Here is a 17,803-nt window from a genome sequence, read left to right as displayed (position 1 = left end):
CCCTCAGTAGTGGGAAACCCCCTAAATTGCTCCCAGTAGTGGCCACCCCTGTACAGTGCCCCCAGTCGCGGGCACCAAACCCCCCCCCCTGCCCGCTGTGCCAGGCTTACACACACAGAGAAAAAGAATACAACTTACCTGATCCCCGCTCCTGACGCGATCACCGCTGTCCGCTCTGAGTCCTGGCCCGCTCTTCTCCTGCATGGGAGAGACGTCATGACGTCTCTCCCATCACATGCTGTTGGGGGAGCCGGAAGACGGAGCTCATAAGTGAGCTCCAGCCGGCTCCCTCCTCGGACGGCGCAGCAGCTAATGAGCGTCTGTCTGACTCTTATTGGCTGGCGGCTATTACAAACACACAGCAGCCGCTGGTGGCTGTCTGTAAACTGTGTACGGCAGACCGCTATCACTACGGTCTCCCCTACACTTGTGGGGGCAGGGGACTTGTCCATCCCTTGGCTGTTGGTGGCACTGCCAGATGCCCCCCCCCTTGGTCGGCGCCCCTGGTGAGTGCCATCCTTGCCAATGGGTAGATACGCCCCTGCATATAATACAGGTCTGCTCTATTTGGTCTACTTGGCTAGAACATTTTAAACCTAACAAAGAAAACTAAAAATTAAAAATGAAATATATTCTTGAAATGAAAACAATTAAAGTGCCTGATTCAGAGACAGACGCAATGCTGATATTTTCACAGAACGAGCGATTATTTGCTATTGAGTATGGGCACATGCCGCACAGTACAGCACAACTGCATTGCGATTACTCTCATACATACAGTAGGAATCACTCGCAAAGTGAATGACAGGTAGTCAGCGTCTTGGGTGGTAATGGAGGAGTGGTTAGAAAATCGCAGGCGCATCTGACCATTTAAACGCTGTTTCATGGGTGTGCATAAATTAGCCACTACGATCTCCATCACAGCATGAGAGCTCTCTGCGTGTCAGGAGAGCTGCAGTGTTTGCGGCTGGTCAGACTTCACTTACGCGCTGCGTGACTGCCCGATGTGCGTTGATGTTACCGATGTTAATGCTGTTGCACATAGTAGGACGGATATGAGAAGGCAGCAGTGGGTGTCCCTATGCTTTGGAAGGCATTAGCATATTTTAGCAACTGCGATCCGTGAGAGGTCGCAGTTGCGAATGCATTAGCGTACATCTCTGAAAGACCCAAAGACTGAAGACTGTAATTATAAACACACAAATGTCTTCCCAACTATTTACCCTTCCCTATATACCATATTATATATTTTTTATTTTCTGCAATCATTTGAGCAATCTATGCTTAAGTAGGTGTTAGTGCCCCAAATAATGAGAGTACTTTCTTCTTTTCTTGTACACATGGTTTGACTCTCATGAGCGCACCTCCACATTCATTATAACACAGCCGTTACTGTGGCTTTATTTCTGATTGATAGTAGAGTGATCTACCAATTTATCACACCAGATTGAGAACCAGTGCTTGGGATCATCCCCAATTCCCCATTTCTTTGGTATTATAGTATCTGTAAAGCAGCAGAGTTGGCCTGTAAAGCAGGAAAGCAGAAATATTTCATTTTTATCCCTTATCATTATTTCCTATTCACAGCTAAGATACTATAACAATATCAGCAAAAAGTGATAAACTGAGAAATTGGCAGCAACACTTCTGCCATAAAGCCACCCCTATTAAATGACTTGCCTTGCTAAGTTAACACGGGCTTTCTGTCCTCCACTCAGTGTAACACCACGATCCCCAATCATAGTTAGGTCCCCATCTTGTAACTGCAGCAAGTCCTATATTAAAAAAATGGTAACATCGTGCACAATAAATTAGATGCATAAAGTGAATATAGTAAATGTAGTATGTCTTTACAGCAAACATTTCATCCCATTATTGTACTTGATACCAAAGTCATCACTAACATTTTATGCTTGGAAAGCAGACAAGTGTCTTAGCATGCAGGAAGTAGAATGTTGTAGAAATCAATGCTGAATTTAACATTATCCTTATGAAATCGGACAATGAAAACAATAGTGGACCCATTAACTGATTCAATGCAGGTATTATACACCCTTACCTATTCTCCTGAAATGTCCGGAAGACTTCCACCCCTTCATTCCAGAAAGAGTAGACCAACCTCCCAGATCCCACCCTCTTCTAGAGTAAAGTAGGCGGTCAGGGGTCTTGATGATGCAACTTGTGGTAAAATGTCTATGTAGACTCATCCACTGTTGAATGGCAAAATTGTGGCATTGAGCAGTGGGGTGCGTGGCTGCAATGATGTTAGTCACAGTGCCATGCCCCCTGCACCTACCACCTCACCTCCCTCATCTCCCACCGGGAATGTTGGCAAGTACAAAATTGCAGCATGTGTGGGTAACATAACTAATCAGCAGAAATAATGGAGAATAAAATAAAACAACCCAACTATACGGAAGGAAACAATGGAAATATGTGCAATTTGACAACAATGGCTAGCATTAACGTCAGCAAAGCAAACAAACAATGCAGGTCAACAAGGTATTGTTATTATCTGTACACAATCTATACAAATGAGACAGTGTATGAGTAGGTGTGGTGGTAATACATGTTGCACTAGAATCTAGAGCTAAACAGTTCCTGTGCCTAACAGACCTAATGGGCCAAATGTAATAGGGTCCAAGTTTTGCAAATGTGCAAATATTGGGCCTGATTCAGACCCACTCGCGAGCGGCTGTCCGCTCGCAAGTGGGTCGATGTTATGGACTGAGCATGCGCACGACGGAGGGAGCTCCGTCGTGCACATGCGCCAGACGCGACGAGCGAAGGAAAGTCCTTCGCTCGTTGTGTCCGATCAAAGGGGGCGTGCTGTCAATGTTGATTGACAGCACGCCCCCTTTGGTGGGCGTGCCGGGGGCGTGCCTCCCTGACGGGGGCGTTCCTAAGGGAACGCCTCCCGTCAGAAGCCGGCCCACTGACATCACTAGTGATGTCAGTGGGAGTGATTTTGGCTCTGATAGAGCCAAAATCACTCCAGAGCTTGCGGTTGAAAACCTCAACCGCAGGCTCCGGCTCGCAAATTCGATGGTCGCGATGGTCTCGACCATCGCGACCATCACAATGCACGCTCGTATAGCCTGTGGGTGGTGACCCACAGCTATACGAGCGTCCAGGAGGACGCTCCATGAAAATGGAGCCCGGCCCTCATTCAGAGCGTGCGCTCTGCTCAGAGCGTACGGCTCTGAATGAGGGCCATAGTGCGATACTCATACATTTTTAAAACTCATCCTATGTAATATGGTTCGACAACATGCACACTCACATGTTTCTCAAACAGCCGCAACTCACAATGTCAAAAGTCGCATCCAGATGTTTTGCCATTGTGAGATACAACTTGGCCAATGTAACAGAGTGCAAGTTTTTAACTCGCACACTATTACTTACCTAAAACTCAAAAAATAGACCTGCTTCAGGCTAGCGAGGATAGCCTGAGCAGGTGTGAGTTACACAGAAACATGCCCCGAACAGTGAGATCCGTGCATACTTTTGTGTGAAAAAACAAACAAAAAAAAAAATTACATGGTGTCACCCTTAAAAGTACAACCAGCCCCGTGCTTTTCTGATCCGGTCCTGGTTGTGTAAATACAGGGGGAGGGAAATTTAGGGTTCCCCTGTATTTTTATCAACCGGCCCCAGGCTCAGTGAACCAGTCCTGGTTGTGGAAATACAGGGGACAAAATGAGTAGGGGTCCCCTGTATTTTACATGACTAGAACTGGACTCTAGTAATGTGGGCCCTTAATGCAATGCAAGTAGCAGCATGTGGGGGAGGCTTGCTGGGACCTCTATTTCTACTGTAAAAGACAATATTATTTAATCTATTTTTTACACAATTCACCCCGGCAGCCACCACCCAGGGGTGCCAAAGATAGCCCCGTGCTATCAGCCAGGATGCCCTGGAGAGGGGGAAACCCTTTATTGGGGTGGTACCCACCTCCCCAGGGATCCCCGGCCTGGGCTGACTAGCGGTTAGGTGATGAATGCTTTGGCCAAGAGTCCCACGGCTGTGACATTACACCCCTGCTAGAAAGAGTCCAGTGCTGGTTGTGGAAAATACAGGGGATCCCTACACATTTTGTCTCCTGTATTTCCACAACCAGGACTGGCTCACTGAGCCTGGTGCTCATTGATGAATATACAGGAGACCCCTACGTCTTTTGTCCCATATTTCCACAACCAATACTGACTCAGAAAAGACCTCTGATCTGTGAAGGCTTCTGTATAACTCGCACCTTGTAATGAAAGTCGCATTACAAGGTGCGAGTTTACCAGCAGTTTAACTCGTGTGCGAGTCAAACTGGGACACTCTAACTCGCACCCTATTACATTTGTGAGTTTTGGGACAGTCACACCTACCAATTTTTTAGTGCGGGACAAACTTGGACCTTCTCGCATATTTGGCCCAATATACTTTCACAGTGTCTACTGACAAATCCATTATGACACAAACCCTTTCCCTTTGATAACTTTGTCGATTTAAAACATATACAGGCAAATCAATTAATACTACTACTGCAAGTACATTAGTACAAAAATTAAACAGGATTAATAAAGTGCAAGACTGTACAGCACATATTTTTCACAAGACCATTAATATCATAGCACACACAGGAAACATCAAACTCTTTCTGTCACCGGGCTTCTTTTGATACAGTATGCCGGGATTACATGTCAGCAGTGAGGCATGGAAAGGAAATTAGTGGAGTTACAACTCAGCATCTTCAGATAGAGAATGAACCAAAAGCAACGATTCATCCAACAGGTGTCTCATCATCCAGCATAACTATCCACAATTCATACGCCTCAGGGGGGCCCTCTATCATTATATATCTGTGCTGTTTGCACATACTGTAGCGAGCATTACCATCTCTTTTTTACTGAAACTATTACACAATATAACTGAAAGCGAATATTTTGTTACTTTGAATATTTCCAAGTTTATTTGTTTAAAAAAAAATTAGTTAAAAAATGAAAAACACATTTTGTGAACTGAAAAATGTAAAATACAAGCTTTAAAGGCAACATAGATTTATTTACCATGCATAGAATATACTGTATAACCTGAAGCGACAAATATTTATCCATACATCTATAAAGCTAAATTCTGACCCATATGAACGATATGTAAGAATGTGGCCCCCCAGATTCTATATTATACCATGACCTGTGGAACACACAATATATAGGATACCCCAGAGAGAGGACATAGCAGTATGTAGCAGAAAAGGGGTTAGGTAATGAAGTGTCAACACCAGAATGTCGACATGGTCTTAATTTCGACATTGTGCATGCTGACATAGCGTTTTTATAGTGTTTGAGCCCTAACCCTAACTGCAGCCTAACTCAAAACGTAACACTGACATGTACTATTGACATGTCGACATTCAGACCATGTTGACATACTGATAACTTAGATATCAATAAAGATACTTTATACTGCCTGTCTTTTTCTGCATGAAAATAACTTAGACTTACTTTTTTTATAACTCCATTACAATTTAATATTCATGTATAGAACGGAATCAGTATGAGGGTTAGGCATCCCTAAGTCTCCCGGGGGGCTGCCTAACCCTAAGCTCCCCCCGGGGGTGCCTAACCCCCCCATCCCCTAGCCTAACCCTCCCGGGGAGCTCCCTAACCCTAATTCCCCCCGGGAGTCCCTAACCTAACCCCCCTCCCTCGCGGGGGTCCACACCCGGGCTTACCTGTGATCGGGATGCCGGGTGTCGGGCTCCCGGTGTAGGTAAAATGACAGGCGCCTGTCATTAGGCCCTTGCTGGGATTAGACAGTCGGGATGTAGACGGTCGGCACTTAGACCGTCGGCATCTTGACTGCATACCGTATAGAACAACTGGTAATAACTTTCTGAACGCTCAATATATTACAGGAGAAGAACTCAGGACAATACATACCTCCCAAATGCCTGATTTCAACAGGGCTGTCCCAATTTCAGGATACTGTCCCACCATCACACAATAAGGACTATTGCTCCAACTGTGTTAGTTGGGATGTATTTCCATGAAAACACCATAAAATAGTGACATCATAAATGCGGACAAGGCTGTGGTGATGCCCATCGGTTGCACAGTAACTCCCCACTCCAAATTACCATTGCCCGATGTTGGGAGATATGCAAAGGAATTAAATCATTGTGTGTTCCTAGATCACTCTACAAATCAACATCTCCCATATTCTTTATTCTGGTTCTGCACATTATAGAAATTCAGCAAACCTCAAAACATATAACTGATCTCCAGCCACTTTAAATCCTTTAAATGTGTTCTGTGAAAGGCATATTCTGTCTGCAACCAAATAACCTCCATCTATTAAATTGCATATACTTATTTATTATCAGTTCATTATAGAACGCATACATTTTAAATCGAGAGCTTTACCATTCAAAACCCAGTGGAGCTTACAATCTATATTCCCTAGCACTGGGATACACACAGGGTACAGCATGATTTATGTGGCAAAGTGCTTCTATGCATGTGCATTTGCTTATACTGTATCTTTGCAGATTGGGTATGGGATGACGGATGCCGGCGGTTAGAATCCCAATGCCGGCATCCCGTCAGGGAGAGAGAGAGCAATTTTTGAGATCAGAGCTGTAATTGTAACTATTTGTTTAAAAACAGGTGGGGATAATAAGTCAGATGATCTTTAAGCTGGCCATACACGCTACAATTATCGGGCTGATCCACCCGATATCCGCGGATCGCCCCGATATGTGTAGCATGTGCAGGCGACCGAGTGTTAAATATTGCTCGGTCTGGCATGCCGGATTGTCCAGCATACCCGTCCGATGCGATATTTAGAGGTAATCTGTTGGTCGCATCGGGCAGTGTATGCCCAGCCGCGGCCGACAGACAGACATTTCCTGTGTTATTTCCCATGGAAGGAACAGGGAAATGTCTCCTCCCCCGAGGGCAGATGTCGGCCGTATACACTGTGAGAAATCTCACAGTGTATGCCAGGGACATCTGCGGCTGGCAGCCGGCCAGATAAAATGTCTGTCGGTCTGACAGGCATTTTATCTGGCCGTGTATGGCCAGCTTTAGTGAGAAAGTCTTGCAGAGTCTACGTACATCAGCCCACCCTTCTGTAAGTCACACAGCACACAGTGCACCCAGTACAGCAGCAGAACAATAAAATACTAAATGATACAGATATAAAGGACATATATTTTTCTTTACACATGTTGCAACTTTTATGTGAAAAGAATAGATTCATTACAGAAAATGAATGTTGCACTAAGATGCATTATAGATTTTAATGTTTGACTTTGTTTATCCAAGAAGCAACAATAACAGATTATGTTACAGAGGAAGGTTGACAGTAGAAATGGGAATATATATATATATATACAGTCAGGTGCATAAATATTGGGACATTGACAGAATTTTCATATTTTGGCCTCTATTCACCACCACAATGGCTTTGTAATGAAACAAACAAGATGTGCTTTAACTGCAGACTTTCAGATTTAATTTGAGGGTAATTACATCCGAATCAGGTGAACGGTGTAGGAATGACAACGGTTTCTATATGTGCCTCCCACTTTTTAAGGGGCCAAAAGTAATGGGACTATCAACTCAAAAGCTATATAATGGACAGGAGTGGGCTATTCCCTCGTTATTTCATTATCAATTAAGCAGGTAAAAGGTCTGGAGTTGATTCTAGGTGTGACATTTGCATTTGGAATCAGTTGCTGTGGGGAGGCACACATGGAGATGGGTCTGAGTGCTGGGAGCCTGTCTCATCCCCTACTCACTGTAACTCTCCCCTCACTACACTAAGCTTCAGTGTCCATTGATTCTGCTACATGCATCACTTTGTCTTCTCTTGCTGCTGCTGACTATGTTCCAATCTCTAAACACTGCAGTGCACTTCCTGGTCACATTAGTGCTCAAGGCATGCCCCCCATACTCAGTGGCATGCCTTTATTAGCTCTCTTTCTGTGCAGTTTACTGCCCATGGTATTACCCCGCCCCCAGCTCTACAAGCAGTGTCTGACTATACAGAAGTGAGGCTGAGCTGTTGCTGCCTCATCTCTCATCTAACTGCAGTCCCAGGGAGCTCCACAAAGTTGGTGAGTGTTAACTATAAAAAAGATTACAATAAACAAAGATGTGTATACGTTATAAATATCTTCGTTGTATTATACTAATCATTTTTATATAAAATCTCAGGAGTATGACAGGGAGCCTACCCTGACTGCACATCCCTTGTACAAGTAGTATGACAAATCTCGAAAGCCACTGATGCAATGCGTGGAAATGAAATGTACAGCGTTAGCTGAAACCTGTAGCTGATAGTGTGGGCGTAAATGACAGGTCTAGTTCATCTGAAAAAGAACAAACAGAAGATTGGAGTCCAGGGTCAGAGAGTCCAAGGAGGATGTGTGGAAGGTGTGCAAGAGAAGTAGGTGATGAGAACAGGCGGAAGGAGGGCCCTGCTCATGGATCTTACAGTCTAAAGGGAAGGGGGAGACAAAAGGAAGACATAAGGAGTGAGCCAGAGTAAGAGGAGATAAGGGTAGAAAGCAGAAGTGAGAGAACTGGACAGTGTAAAAGGGTGAGGTAGACTACCTCATCAATGGTTTGTGTCAAGTGATGTGTAGTTCTCATTTTTTGGGGATATATTGGGCCTAATTCAGCAAGGACTGCAACTGCGATTATGCACGCAACCGGGTGATTGTTGCGATCTGCGCATGCACCGCAGTGCGCGAACACATCACTGCGATTGGGACTGCGATTGCTGTGACTACACAGACCCATCGCAGAGTGATTGACAGGAAGGATCGTTTGGGGTGGCGATGGAGGGGTGGTCGGTGAAACGCAGGTGTGCCAGGGCGTTTGAAAGCTGTTACAGGGACATGCATAAATTATCCACTGTGATGCCTTATGCAGCTTGTGTACTCACTGCGTGCGATGAGGTTAGCAATTCCTGAGAATGGTCAGAGCTTGTGCAAGTGTGCATGAGGCTGTGATGGTACTCTATGTTACCGATGGTTTTGCAGTCCTGCTAAGTATTATGGCATTCATTCAGAGGCGGCCGTACGGTCTACGACCGCACAGCCACCTCGATGTTTGTCAAGTGCGCATGCGCACGAGGGAGCCGGCTCCTTAGTGCGCATGCGTGAGACACGCTACGACCGACAGCGCCGGTCGTAGAGGGTCTCTTTCCAAAGGGGGCAAGCTGTCGATGTTGATTGACAGATCGCCCCGTTTGGAAGGTGGGCCAGGGGGGTGGCAGCCCAAACGGAGGCGTTCCCATGGGAACGCCTGCCGTTTGGGGGAGGCCCCACTGACATCACTAGTGATATCTGTGGAGAGCTTCCGGCTCTGACAGAGCCAGAAGCTCTCCGGGGCTTACGACAAGTGAGACCCTACCCTAGGGTCTCGTCGTAAGCCCCAATGGTCGCGATGGTCTCTGACCATCGCGACCATCACCCTAGCGGTCGTTGGAGCTGTGGGTGTAAACCCACAGCCTAACGACCGAAACAGAGGCGGGCGGTCAGGATGCAAGCGGCCGCCCAGTTTCTGAGTGACCGCTTGCATCCTCCAACCGCCTCTGAATGAGGCCCTATGTGTGTAAGGTAAAGTGGGCATCCTTATGTTAGGCTGTGACGACATTGCGTCGCAGTGGTTTAGCATACTATCGCAGTGAGACGACGTGCATAATCGCTATTGCAATCACAGTCGCGATCCGTAATGAATCAGGACCATTGACAGTAATGTATCTTCAGTGGGGTTTTTTTGGTTTTTTTTATATTTTAAAATTCAAAAGGTGCAAAGGGAGGTGCAGAACGTGAGGAAATAGATGTTACTGTACATTTCTGTATTCATTCAATTTGATTTATACATGACAGTCATTTTGTATAAATATTTTAGTACCTATGGGTGACATTTTGAATCTGGTTTATAAAAGTGATTATCCCAGCTCTCATTTTTCCCAGCATAAATGTGATACAGGTTGAGTCTCCCATATTCAAATATTCCGAGATACGGAATATTCCAAAATACGGAATAATTTTGGCATGACTCAGATAATGAAACCTTTGATTTTTGATGGTTGTACACAAACTTTGTCTAAGGCACAAATTATTAAAAATATTGTATATTACCTTCAGACTGTGTGTATAAGGGGTTTATGAAACATAACTTTGTTTGAGCCACAAAATTATTGAAAATATTGTATAAAATTGCCTGCAGGTTGTGTGTATAAGGTATATAACACATAAATGCAAACTGTGTGTATATTGGGCTCCCATTCCCAAGATATTTCATTATGATATGCAAATATTCCAAAATACGGAATATTCCGTTATCCAAAATACCCCTGGTCCCAAGCATTTTGGATATGGGAGACATTCACACAAAGAGGGACATTGAAATGTTTTAATATCATGAAATAAACAAAAAATGTTTGAAAATATGGTACAAGTGTTGTTTTTGAAAATAAACATTGACATGGTTCAATTGGAGAAAGATATGGTGCAAGTATAATGTACTTGGGGCCTGATTCAGAGCCGGACGCTCTGACCAGAGCGCTCGCTCTGAATCAGGGCCCTCCTCCATTAAAATGGAGCGTCCTCCTGGACGCTCGTATAGCTGTGGGTCACCACCCACCGCATATACGAGCGTCCAACAAGATGGTCGCGATGGTCTTGACCATCGCGACCATCGGACTTGCGAAGGAAACCCTGCGGTCGGGTTTCCCAGCCACAAGCCCTGGAGTGATTTTGGCTCTATCAGAGCCAAAATCACTCCCACTGACATCACTAGTGATGTCAGTGGGGCCGGCTTCAGACGGTAGGCATTCCCATGGGAACGTCTCCATCTGGCAGGCACGCCCCCGGCACGCCCACCAAAGGGGGCGTGCTGTCAATCAACATCGACAGCACGCCCCCTTTGGTGCGAGACCCGGAGCGATGGAAAGTCCTTCGCTCGCCGGGTCTCGCGCATGTGCACGACGGAGCTCCCTCCGTCGTGCGCATGCGCAGTGGGGAACATCGACCCACTTGCGAGCGTACTGCCGCTCGCGAGTGGGTCTGAATGACCCCCTTGGTTTTAATTGATATCCAATGGGGAGGTAATTAGAAGGTTAAAGGCTACAGCAGTGTTAGTGATAAGGATCAATGAACGTTTCTCTTAGTACTACGCTAAGGGCCTGATTCAGCACAGATTGCAATTTCAACTGGTTACGCAGATTGAGCGATTGTTAGCCGCGCTGCACGTTCGCGGCGATCGCACTGTGATTCCGGACGCAGATAGGAATCCATTGCAGAGTGAGTGACAGGCCGTAAGCATTTGAGGGTGGTGACGGGGGAGTGGTTACAGAAATGCAGGCGTGCCGGTCCACCCATACTCTGGCCACAGGGACCGCCTACACTGTGCGGGCAGTTGTGATGTCTCGACAGACAAATTGAGCATCCGATTGGTAAGTATGTATAGCTTATTAAATCGACCTCTGGGTCGGCGCGACAACCGTTCGGCTGCTGGGTTGGATAAGTGTGTACCCAGCTTTAGGGTTTTGAGATCGACAAGCAACTTCTAAGGTTACTAGATAGACATCTTTACAAAATGCTTAAATACACAAAACAAACTCAAATCAGGCGCTGATACTAAACCATAGTATAAATATGCTATCACTGAGAGTTTTATGTCTCACAGCTGCAGAAACTATTGTGTTTGTGACTACACACAAATCTGTATCCAGCACAACAATAAATATATATTAGTTTTTGCGCTAATTATTAACGAGGTCTGGCATGTGAATTAAACACTGAAATATTCTAGAAGACTTATATATATATTTATAGAAGTTATTTATTGTACAGTAAAAAGATTGCAACCGGTTGCTATTATAACAGTGTATATTCCTATAAAAAAATCACAATAAAATGGCATCAAATAATAAATAAGACAAAAAGAAAATATAACATCTCTTATGTCTATATTCCAGGGGTCTTTAAATTGGTCCCCTTTAATGGCTATAATGGGTAAATTTACTAAGAATTAAGATGTCCCGATTTTCAAGGAGATTAATCTCCCTGGAACTCGCCAAAATTCGGGTGATTTAATCCCTTTTTTTTACCAACAGGCGATTTGAGGCTAAATGAGTTGGCCGATGGTTAAGCAGAACGAGATATCTCTCCCGAGTATCTCGTTTTGCAGGAGATTACTCACCGGAGATTGCAGTGTTTTCTCTCTGCTAATCTCTCCCGAGCTAGCAGCCAGCACATATCAGTGAGATATGTGTTGGCTGCTTGTGACCCACATGGAGGAGCCGCTCATTGGCTAAGTCCATGTGGGTCCCAGCCAATGAGCGGCCGCTAATGGAAGCCGCCGCTTATTGGCTGGCGGCCGGGATACTGAAGTCATTCGCCATACTGTAACACCATGCTGATACATGTTGTTACAGAGTGTCTGGCCACCTAAAAGGATTACTGCGGAGAACATCGAGGGACAAAAGGGTGAGTATTGGCTTTTTTTTCACGTATTTTGAATGGATACTTTACGTTGAGAAGGGGACCTGAACATCTGGCAGCAGGTAAGTATGTGTGTGTGTGTGTGTATGTATGTATGTAATAAAACTTTATGCTCACGGTGTGTGTTGTGTTTTTTTTAAACATTTCTTCACAGGTGAACTACACATACCAGTGGGCCCTTAATGCCCTGCATGCTGGTACTTGTGGTTCTCCAAGAACCAGCATGCGGGGGAGGCTTACTGGGACCTGTAGTTCCACTGTAAAGACAATGTTGTTAATTATAATTTTACACTACACCTACACTATCAACCCGCCACCCACCGCCCAGGGATGGCGGGGATAGCACCGGGCTATCAGCCTAGGCCAAGGGTGCCCTGGAGAGGGGTACCCCTTTATTGGAGGGGTACTCAACTCCCCAGGGATCCCTGGCCTGGGCTGACTAGCGGTCAGGACTGATGCTGCGGCTGGGGGGCCCGGTGAAAGGGCACCCCTGGCTGTGGTATCAGCCCCCCGCTAGAAAGGGTCCAGGGCTGGTTTAAAATATACGTAGAACCTCGCGTCATTTTTTTTCTACGTATATTTAAAACCAGCTCTGTCCCTGCTGCCTGGTGCTGGGTCTTAAACTAACAGTGGAACCCTACACTTTTTTTTCCCTGTAATTTTAAGAATCAGGACTGACTGGCAGCCCGAGGCTAGTTAGTCTTTTGGGGGGGGACCTCACGTAATTTTTTTAAATTAAATTAACCCTATTTTAACCATTTACAAAAATAGACATACACAAATCACAATGATTTGTGTATGCTTCTTACTATCTTGCAGCTCAGGGGGTTGAGAGTTTGAAAAGTGATTTTGACAGAGAGTTTGTTCCTATCTCACCCAAGCTTGTCATCCTGATTCTTGGTAATTTGAGAGATGTATGTTTTAGGTGAAAAGTACTTCCGATTTGGCCCGATGGTGATTTGATTCGAGATTGCTATCTCACCCGAGTTTTCCGAGTGAGATGATATAAGAGAAACTTCTCTATAACTCACCCGACTTTGCCTTTAGTAAATTTGCAAGCAGGGAAAAAAATGAATAAATACCCGAGATGGTCATCTCGACCTATCTCGAATCTTAGTAAGTTTACCCCTTTTTAAAAGAAAAAGCTCCCAGAAAATAGAGCGAAACCCTACACAGATTCTGCATGGTGACACAGCGGTACTGTGTAAGAGGGAGGCTTCAACCACAATGCACCCTAGAACCCTATAATAATAACACACTCAATAACATTATTGAGTGTGTTATTATTATAGAGTTCTGGGGATGCTTTGTTATTATGTATATATCGCATTGGAACATTTTTTACATAAAATTTTATCTTAAGATCAGTCAATTTCCCAAATAGGGATAACAATATGAGTGATCATGAAACTAAGCATAATATTAATTAATATAATAAATGTAAAATTAAAACCTAAATGAAATTAAATATTATATTTTTTCTGTAGGCAGGGACTTGCTAAGTTGATGGATTCATAATACAAGCATGTTAGCAAGGAAATTTTGTTTGAGTTATATGTTGGGACTGATTTTACATTTTTATGTTGCATACACATACACATATCACTTTCTTGTTCTGCGATATGGTTCATACAGGAAATGCCATCCTCCTAGTTTTTCGATACACACATATATGTGTGTATTTCTTATATATGTACATATGCTTGTACATTCCTTAGTGTGTTTATTTTACATGTGTCTTTTAGGTACAAATTTCATACATATGTTCTATATTCATATGTCCTTTACACATGGTTTATTTTGCATGTGCATATGCATGAATATATATATATATATATATATATATATATATACTGTACTTATTATTAATTTTTAGAATGCAACTGTGCCGATAAATGTATCTGTTGGGAACACACAATGTTTTCAATATTTTTAATGTATGATAAATATTTTTAGATGTAGTGCAAGTGGTTTAAAAACCATCAGGGAAACAATTATACTGAGTCCAATACTAATTATACCCTTAATTTGAACACCTAGAACGATCTACAGGTGTCCTATGTACTTTAATTAAGCAGGGTATATCAAGGAAGCAGGTCTGTGGTTTGGATACACCCCTCTGAAGAAATCCTCCTAATGAAGAAATGCGTTAGGGAAACACACATGCTGGATTGTTAAACGGATGCAGTAAGCGCCCATCAGGGGCAAACGCAGGATTTTTAGGAGGGGTCCATATTTCATATATGTATGTGTGGGTGTGTGACACATGCAGCACACACACATAAACACAGCATACACACATAACATACACACTAGCTCCCTCTGGGAGGGCTGTGATCTGCCTGGCCACTGCTGGTTCAGCTGTCAGCGCTTCCGCGTCAGGTGGTATGAAAGCGCTGACAGCTGAACAGGCAGCAGCCGGGCAGCTCCGATCATGGGTGGCCTGCAGATGGTGGTGAGTTGGAGACAAGGCTGAAAAAAAAATTTGGTTGGTCAGGGGGGTTTCTGGGTACTCATAAACCCCCGTGCGTGTGCTAGTGCCCATCTCTCTTCCATGTTTGCAGTTGCATTTTTTCTCTCACGTGAGATGCTGCATGTACCAGTTGCAAGCTACCACGAGCACTGGGAGACACGTGCAGCAGGAGTAGGCTTTAACATATACAAAAAACAGAGTTGCAGATGCACTATACGATCATTACTGTATACATTTAAATTTATATTATAGAATTTCAGAGGTAGTTTGCATATCAATGGCCACTAATACGGGCCTGCCCACCAGCGTCAAGGTCACCTCATTGAGCAGGTCCGTAACACTCTGGGGTTCACATCTGGGACGCAGGGCATCCCAAAAGTCAGCTCAGCCAAAGACCTCCCCAGGGCATCACACGAAAAAAAGGGTGACAGTGAAGTGTTAAAGTATCAGGTGTGTAAAGTAATTAACAAGTGTTAGTAGGATTTAAGTGGAGCACAAGACTATACTCACTCTCTGTAGCAGGGGAAATATATTGGGACCCAGAGCACTTGGAACCCCATCTCCATAGCGGAAAGTGCCGACCAGACCCACGTGTGCTGTGTCCACTGATAGTGAGTATATTGGGGAATCCTCTCCTTTGACAAAATTAAATATTTCCTCTCATACACCGGAGTAGTGGTAAGCATATGTAATCAGCCAGAGGCGGCTGTAGAAATACGCTCCATGTACTAGAATACAATCCTCTCCTCCTGTCATATTACATGGAGCTTGCACATAGGATTGAAAGTGGTTTACACTAAATAAATTTATTGTTCCATTACATTAACTGGAAGAACTATTCGTTACTTTGTGGATGCGGACTTATATTGATACATAAATAGCGACTTATAAGTTGATAAATTTTTGCTTCTGTATACCGGGATGTTACCAATCATTTCATTCTGCAATATGCACTGATTCATACTGTAGCTTGATTGTTTATTATTGTGGATTGAAGGTTGTGGCTAATTTATCCCACACTAAGATATGATAGAGTATTGCATATTGGATTCTGTTATATGTATTTTTAATAATTTTTTTTCTATTCTAAAAAATAATATTTTATCTTATTTCAATATTTTTATGTTTATTATTGTCATAATAGATTATTTTATTGGCACATTTGCATCGCTTGCATCTATACATTTTTAAATTGGGTATTTATCCATTTTTTTTAAGAGAAAAGTAGATACTCCTTCAGCGCAGTCCCTCTTGTAGAGTTTTTAAGCATTCTCTTTAATTAAAATATATTTAACTGATTGCAACCATTTCCCTCACCTCCTCCCAGGAAGTAGTTACGGGGTCAACAGTCACTATGTCGACAGTGACTACGTCAATCCATTAATGCAGGAGCCTGCATGCTAACATGATACTTATGAGGAACGACTGTACAATTACAATGTTGTAATGGTACTGTTGTTCCTCTATCTGCTAGTGGATACGTACCTTTACAGTTATGTTAACTGGATCGGCATTACTGTAAACATGCTGGTAAAGCATGTTCTGTTGCGGGGTCAACATAGTCCCTGTACACACAGAGAGTGTCAATCCCTTGTACCCATCCTCTCCAGCTGGGGGTGCCCAGGTTTCTCTCCCATTCATGTAAATCCTGCTATCCTAAAACAGGATCATTCCCTTAAAGAGAAATGCAACTTTCAATAGAAGTATCTAATGGTGATGGGCAGTGACTTGAAGAAATATCTATTCTGCAGGAATTCATAAAATGTATGTTGCAGTCAGGGGCGTATCTACCCACTGGCCAAGATGGCACTCGCCAGGGGCACTGACCAAAGGGCGGGGCGCCACCCTGCAGTGCCACCAGCAGCCAAGGGGTGGACAAGTCCCCAGGCCCCACAAGTGTAGGGCAGACCGCAGTGATAGCGGTCTGCCCTACACAGTTTACAAACACACATCCACCAGCGGCGGCTGTGTGTTTGTAATAGCAGCCAGCTAATGAGAGTCTGCCTGACTCTCATTAGGGAATGGGTATGACTCTCATTAGGGAATGGGTATGACAGCCCGACAGGAGCAGAGTGCGACGCAGCGGAAGCCCGACAGCACTGGAAATCCACTAACCTAACCCCCCTAACCCTAACCCTCCTTAGGGGTGCCTAACCCTAACTTCCCCCCCCAAGTGCCTAACCCTAATCCCCCCTCTAAGTGCCTAACCCTAACCACCCCCTTCCCCGCTGCCTAAACCTAAGTCCCCCGGGGGGGTGCCTAACCCTAAGTCCCTCCCGGGGGTGCCTAACCCTAACCCTCCCTCCCCCTAGCCTAACCCTAACCCTCCCGGGGGGGTGCCTAACCCTAAATCCCCCCCCGGGAGCCCTAACCCTCCCCCCCCGCGGCTGTCCGCTCGCGGCTCCCGGCATCACTTCGATCGTGATGCCGGGCGCCGGTCTCTCGGCGTCGGGGAAATGCGGGCGTCTACATCTTGACGCCCGGCATTTCACCCATGCCGGGATAAGACAGTCGGGAACCGGCTGCCGGTATATAGGCAGTCGGCTTCCCGATTGCTTCCCCTCATTAGCTGCTGCGTCGTCCGCGGAGGGAGCCGGCTGGAGCTCACTAATGAGCTCCATGTGCCGGCTCCCCCCGCAGCATGTGATGGGAGAGACGTCATACATCATGACGTCTCTCCCATCCAGGAAAAAAGAGCGGGCCGGGACTCGGACAGCGGCGGTCCCGTCAGGAGCGGGGATCAGGTAAGTTGAATTTTTTTTTTGTTCTTTGTGTGTGTAAGCCTGGCACTACACGGGGGGAGGGCACTGAAA

General features: G+C 44.9%; 1 protein-coding gene across 4 annotated transcripts in view; it reads right to left on the bottom strand.

Annotated features, from left to right (window-relative positions):
• The window catches only part of ABCC4 (ATP binding cassette subfamily C member 4 (PEL blood group)), a 392,497-nt gene that overhangs the window by 248,147 nt on the left and 126,547 nt on the right, over nt 1–17,803 (bottom strand). For all 4 annotated transcript variants that reach the window (XM_088458987.1, XM_088458994.1, XM_088458999.1 and 1 more), the window contains one exon: nt 1,681–1,775. In XM_088458987.1, coding sequence (XP_088315113.1) covers nt 1,681–1,775 — 95 coding nt within the window. The remainder of the gene's footprint in view (nt 1–1,680; nt 1,776–17,803) is intronic.

This window comes from Taudactylus pleione, unplaced genomic scaffold (genome assembly GCF_031769625.1).
Source record: "Taudactylus pleione unplaced genomic scaffold, aTauple2 ptg000041l, whole genome shotgun sequence".
In the NCBI taxonomy this organism is placed as follows: domain Eukaryota; kingdom Metazoa; phylum Chordata; class Amphibia; order Anura; family Myobatrachidae; genus Taudactylus; species Taudactylus pleione.
The sequence above is the reverse complement of the archived record's forward strand: the minus strand, read 5'-3'. Positions and strand labels throughout refer to the sequence as shown.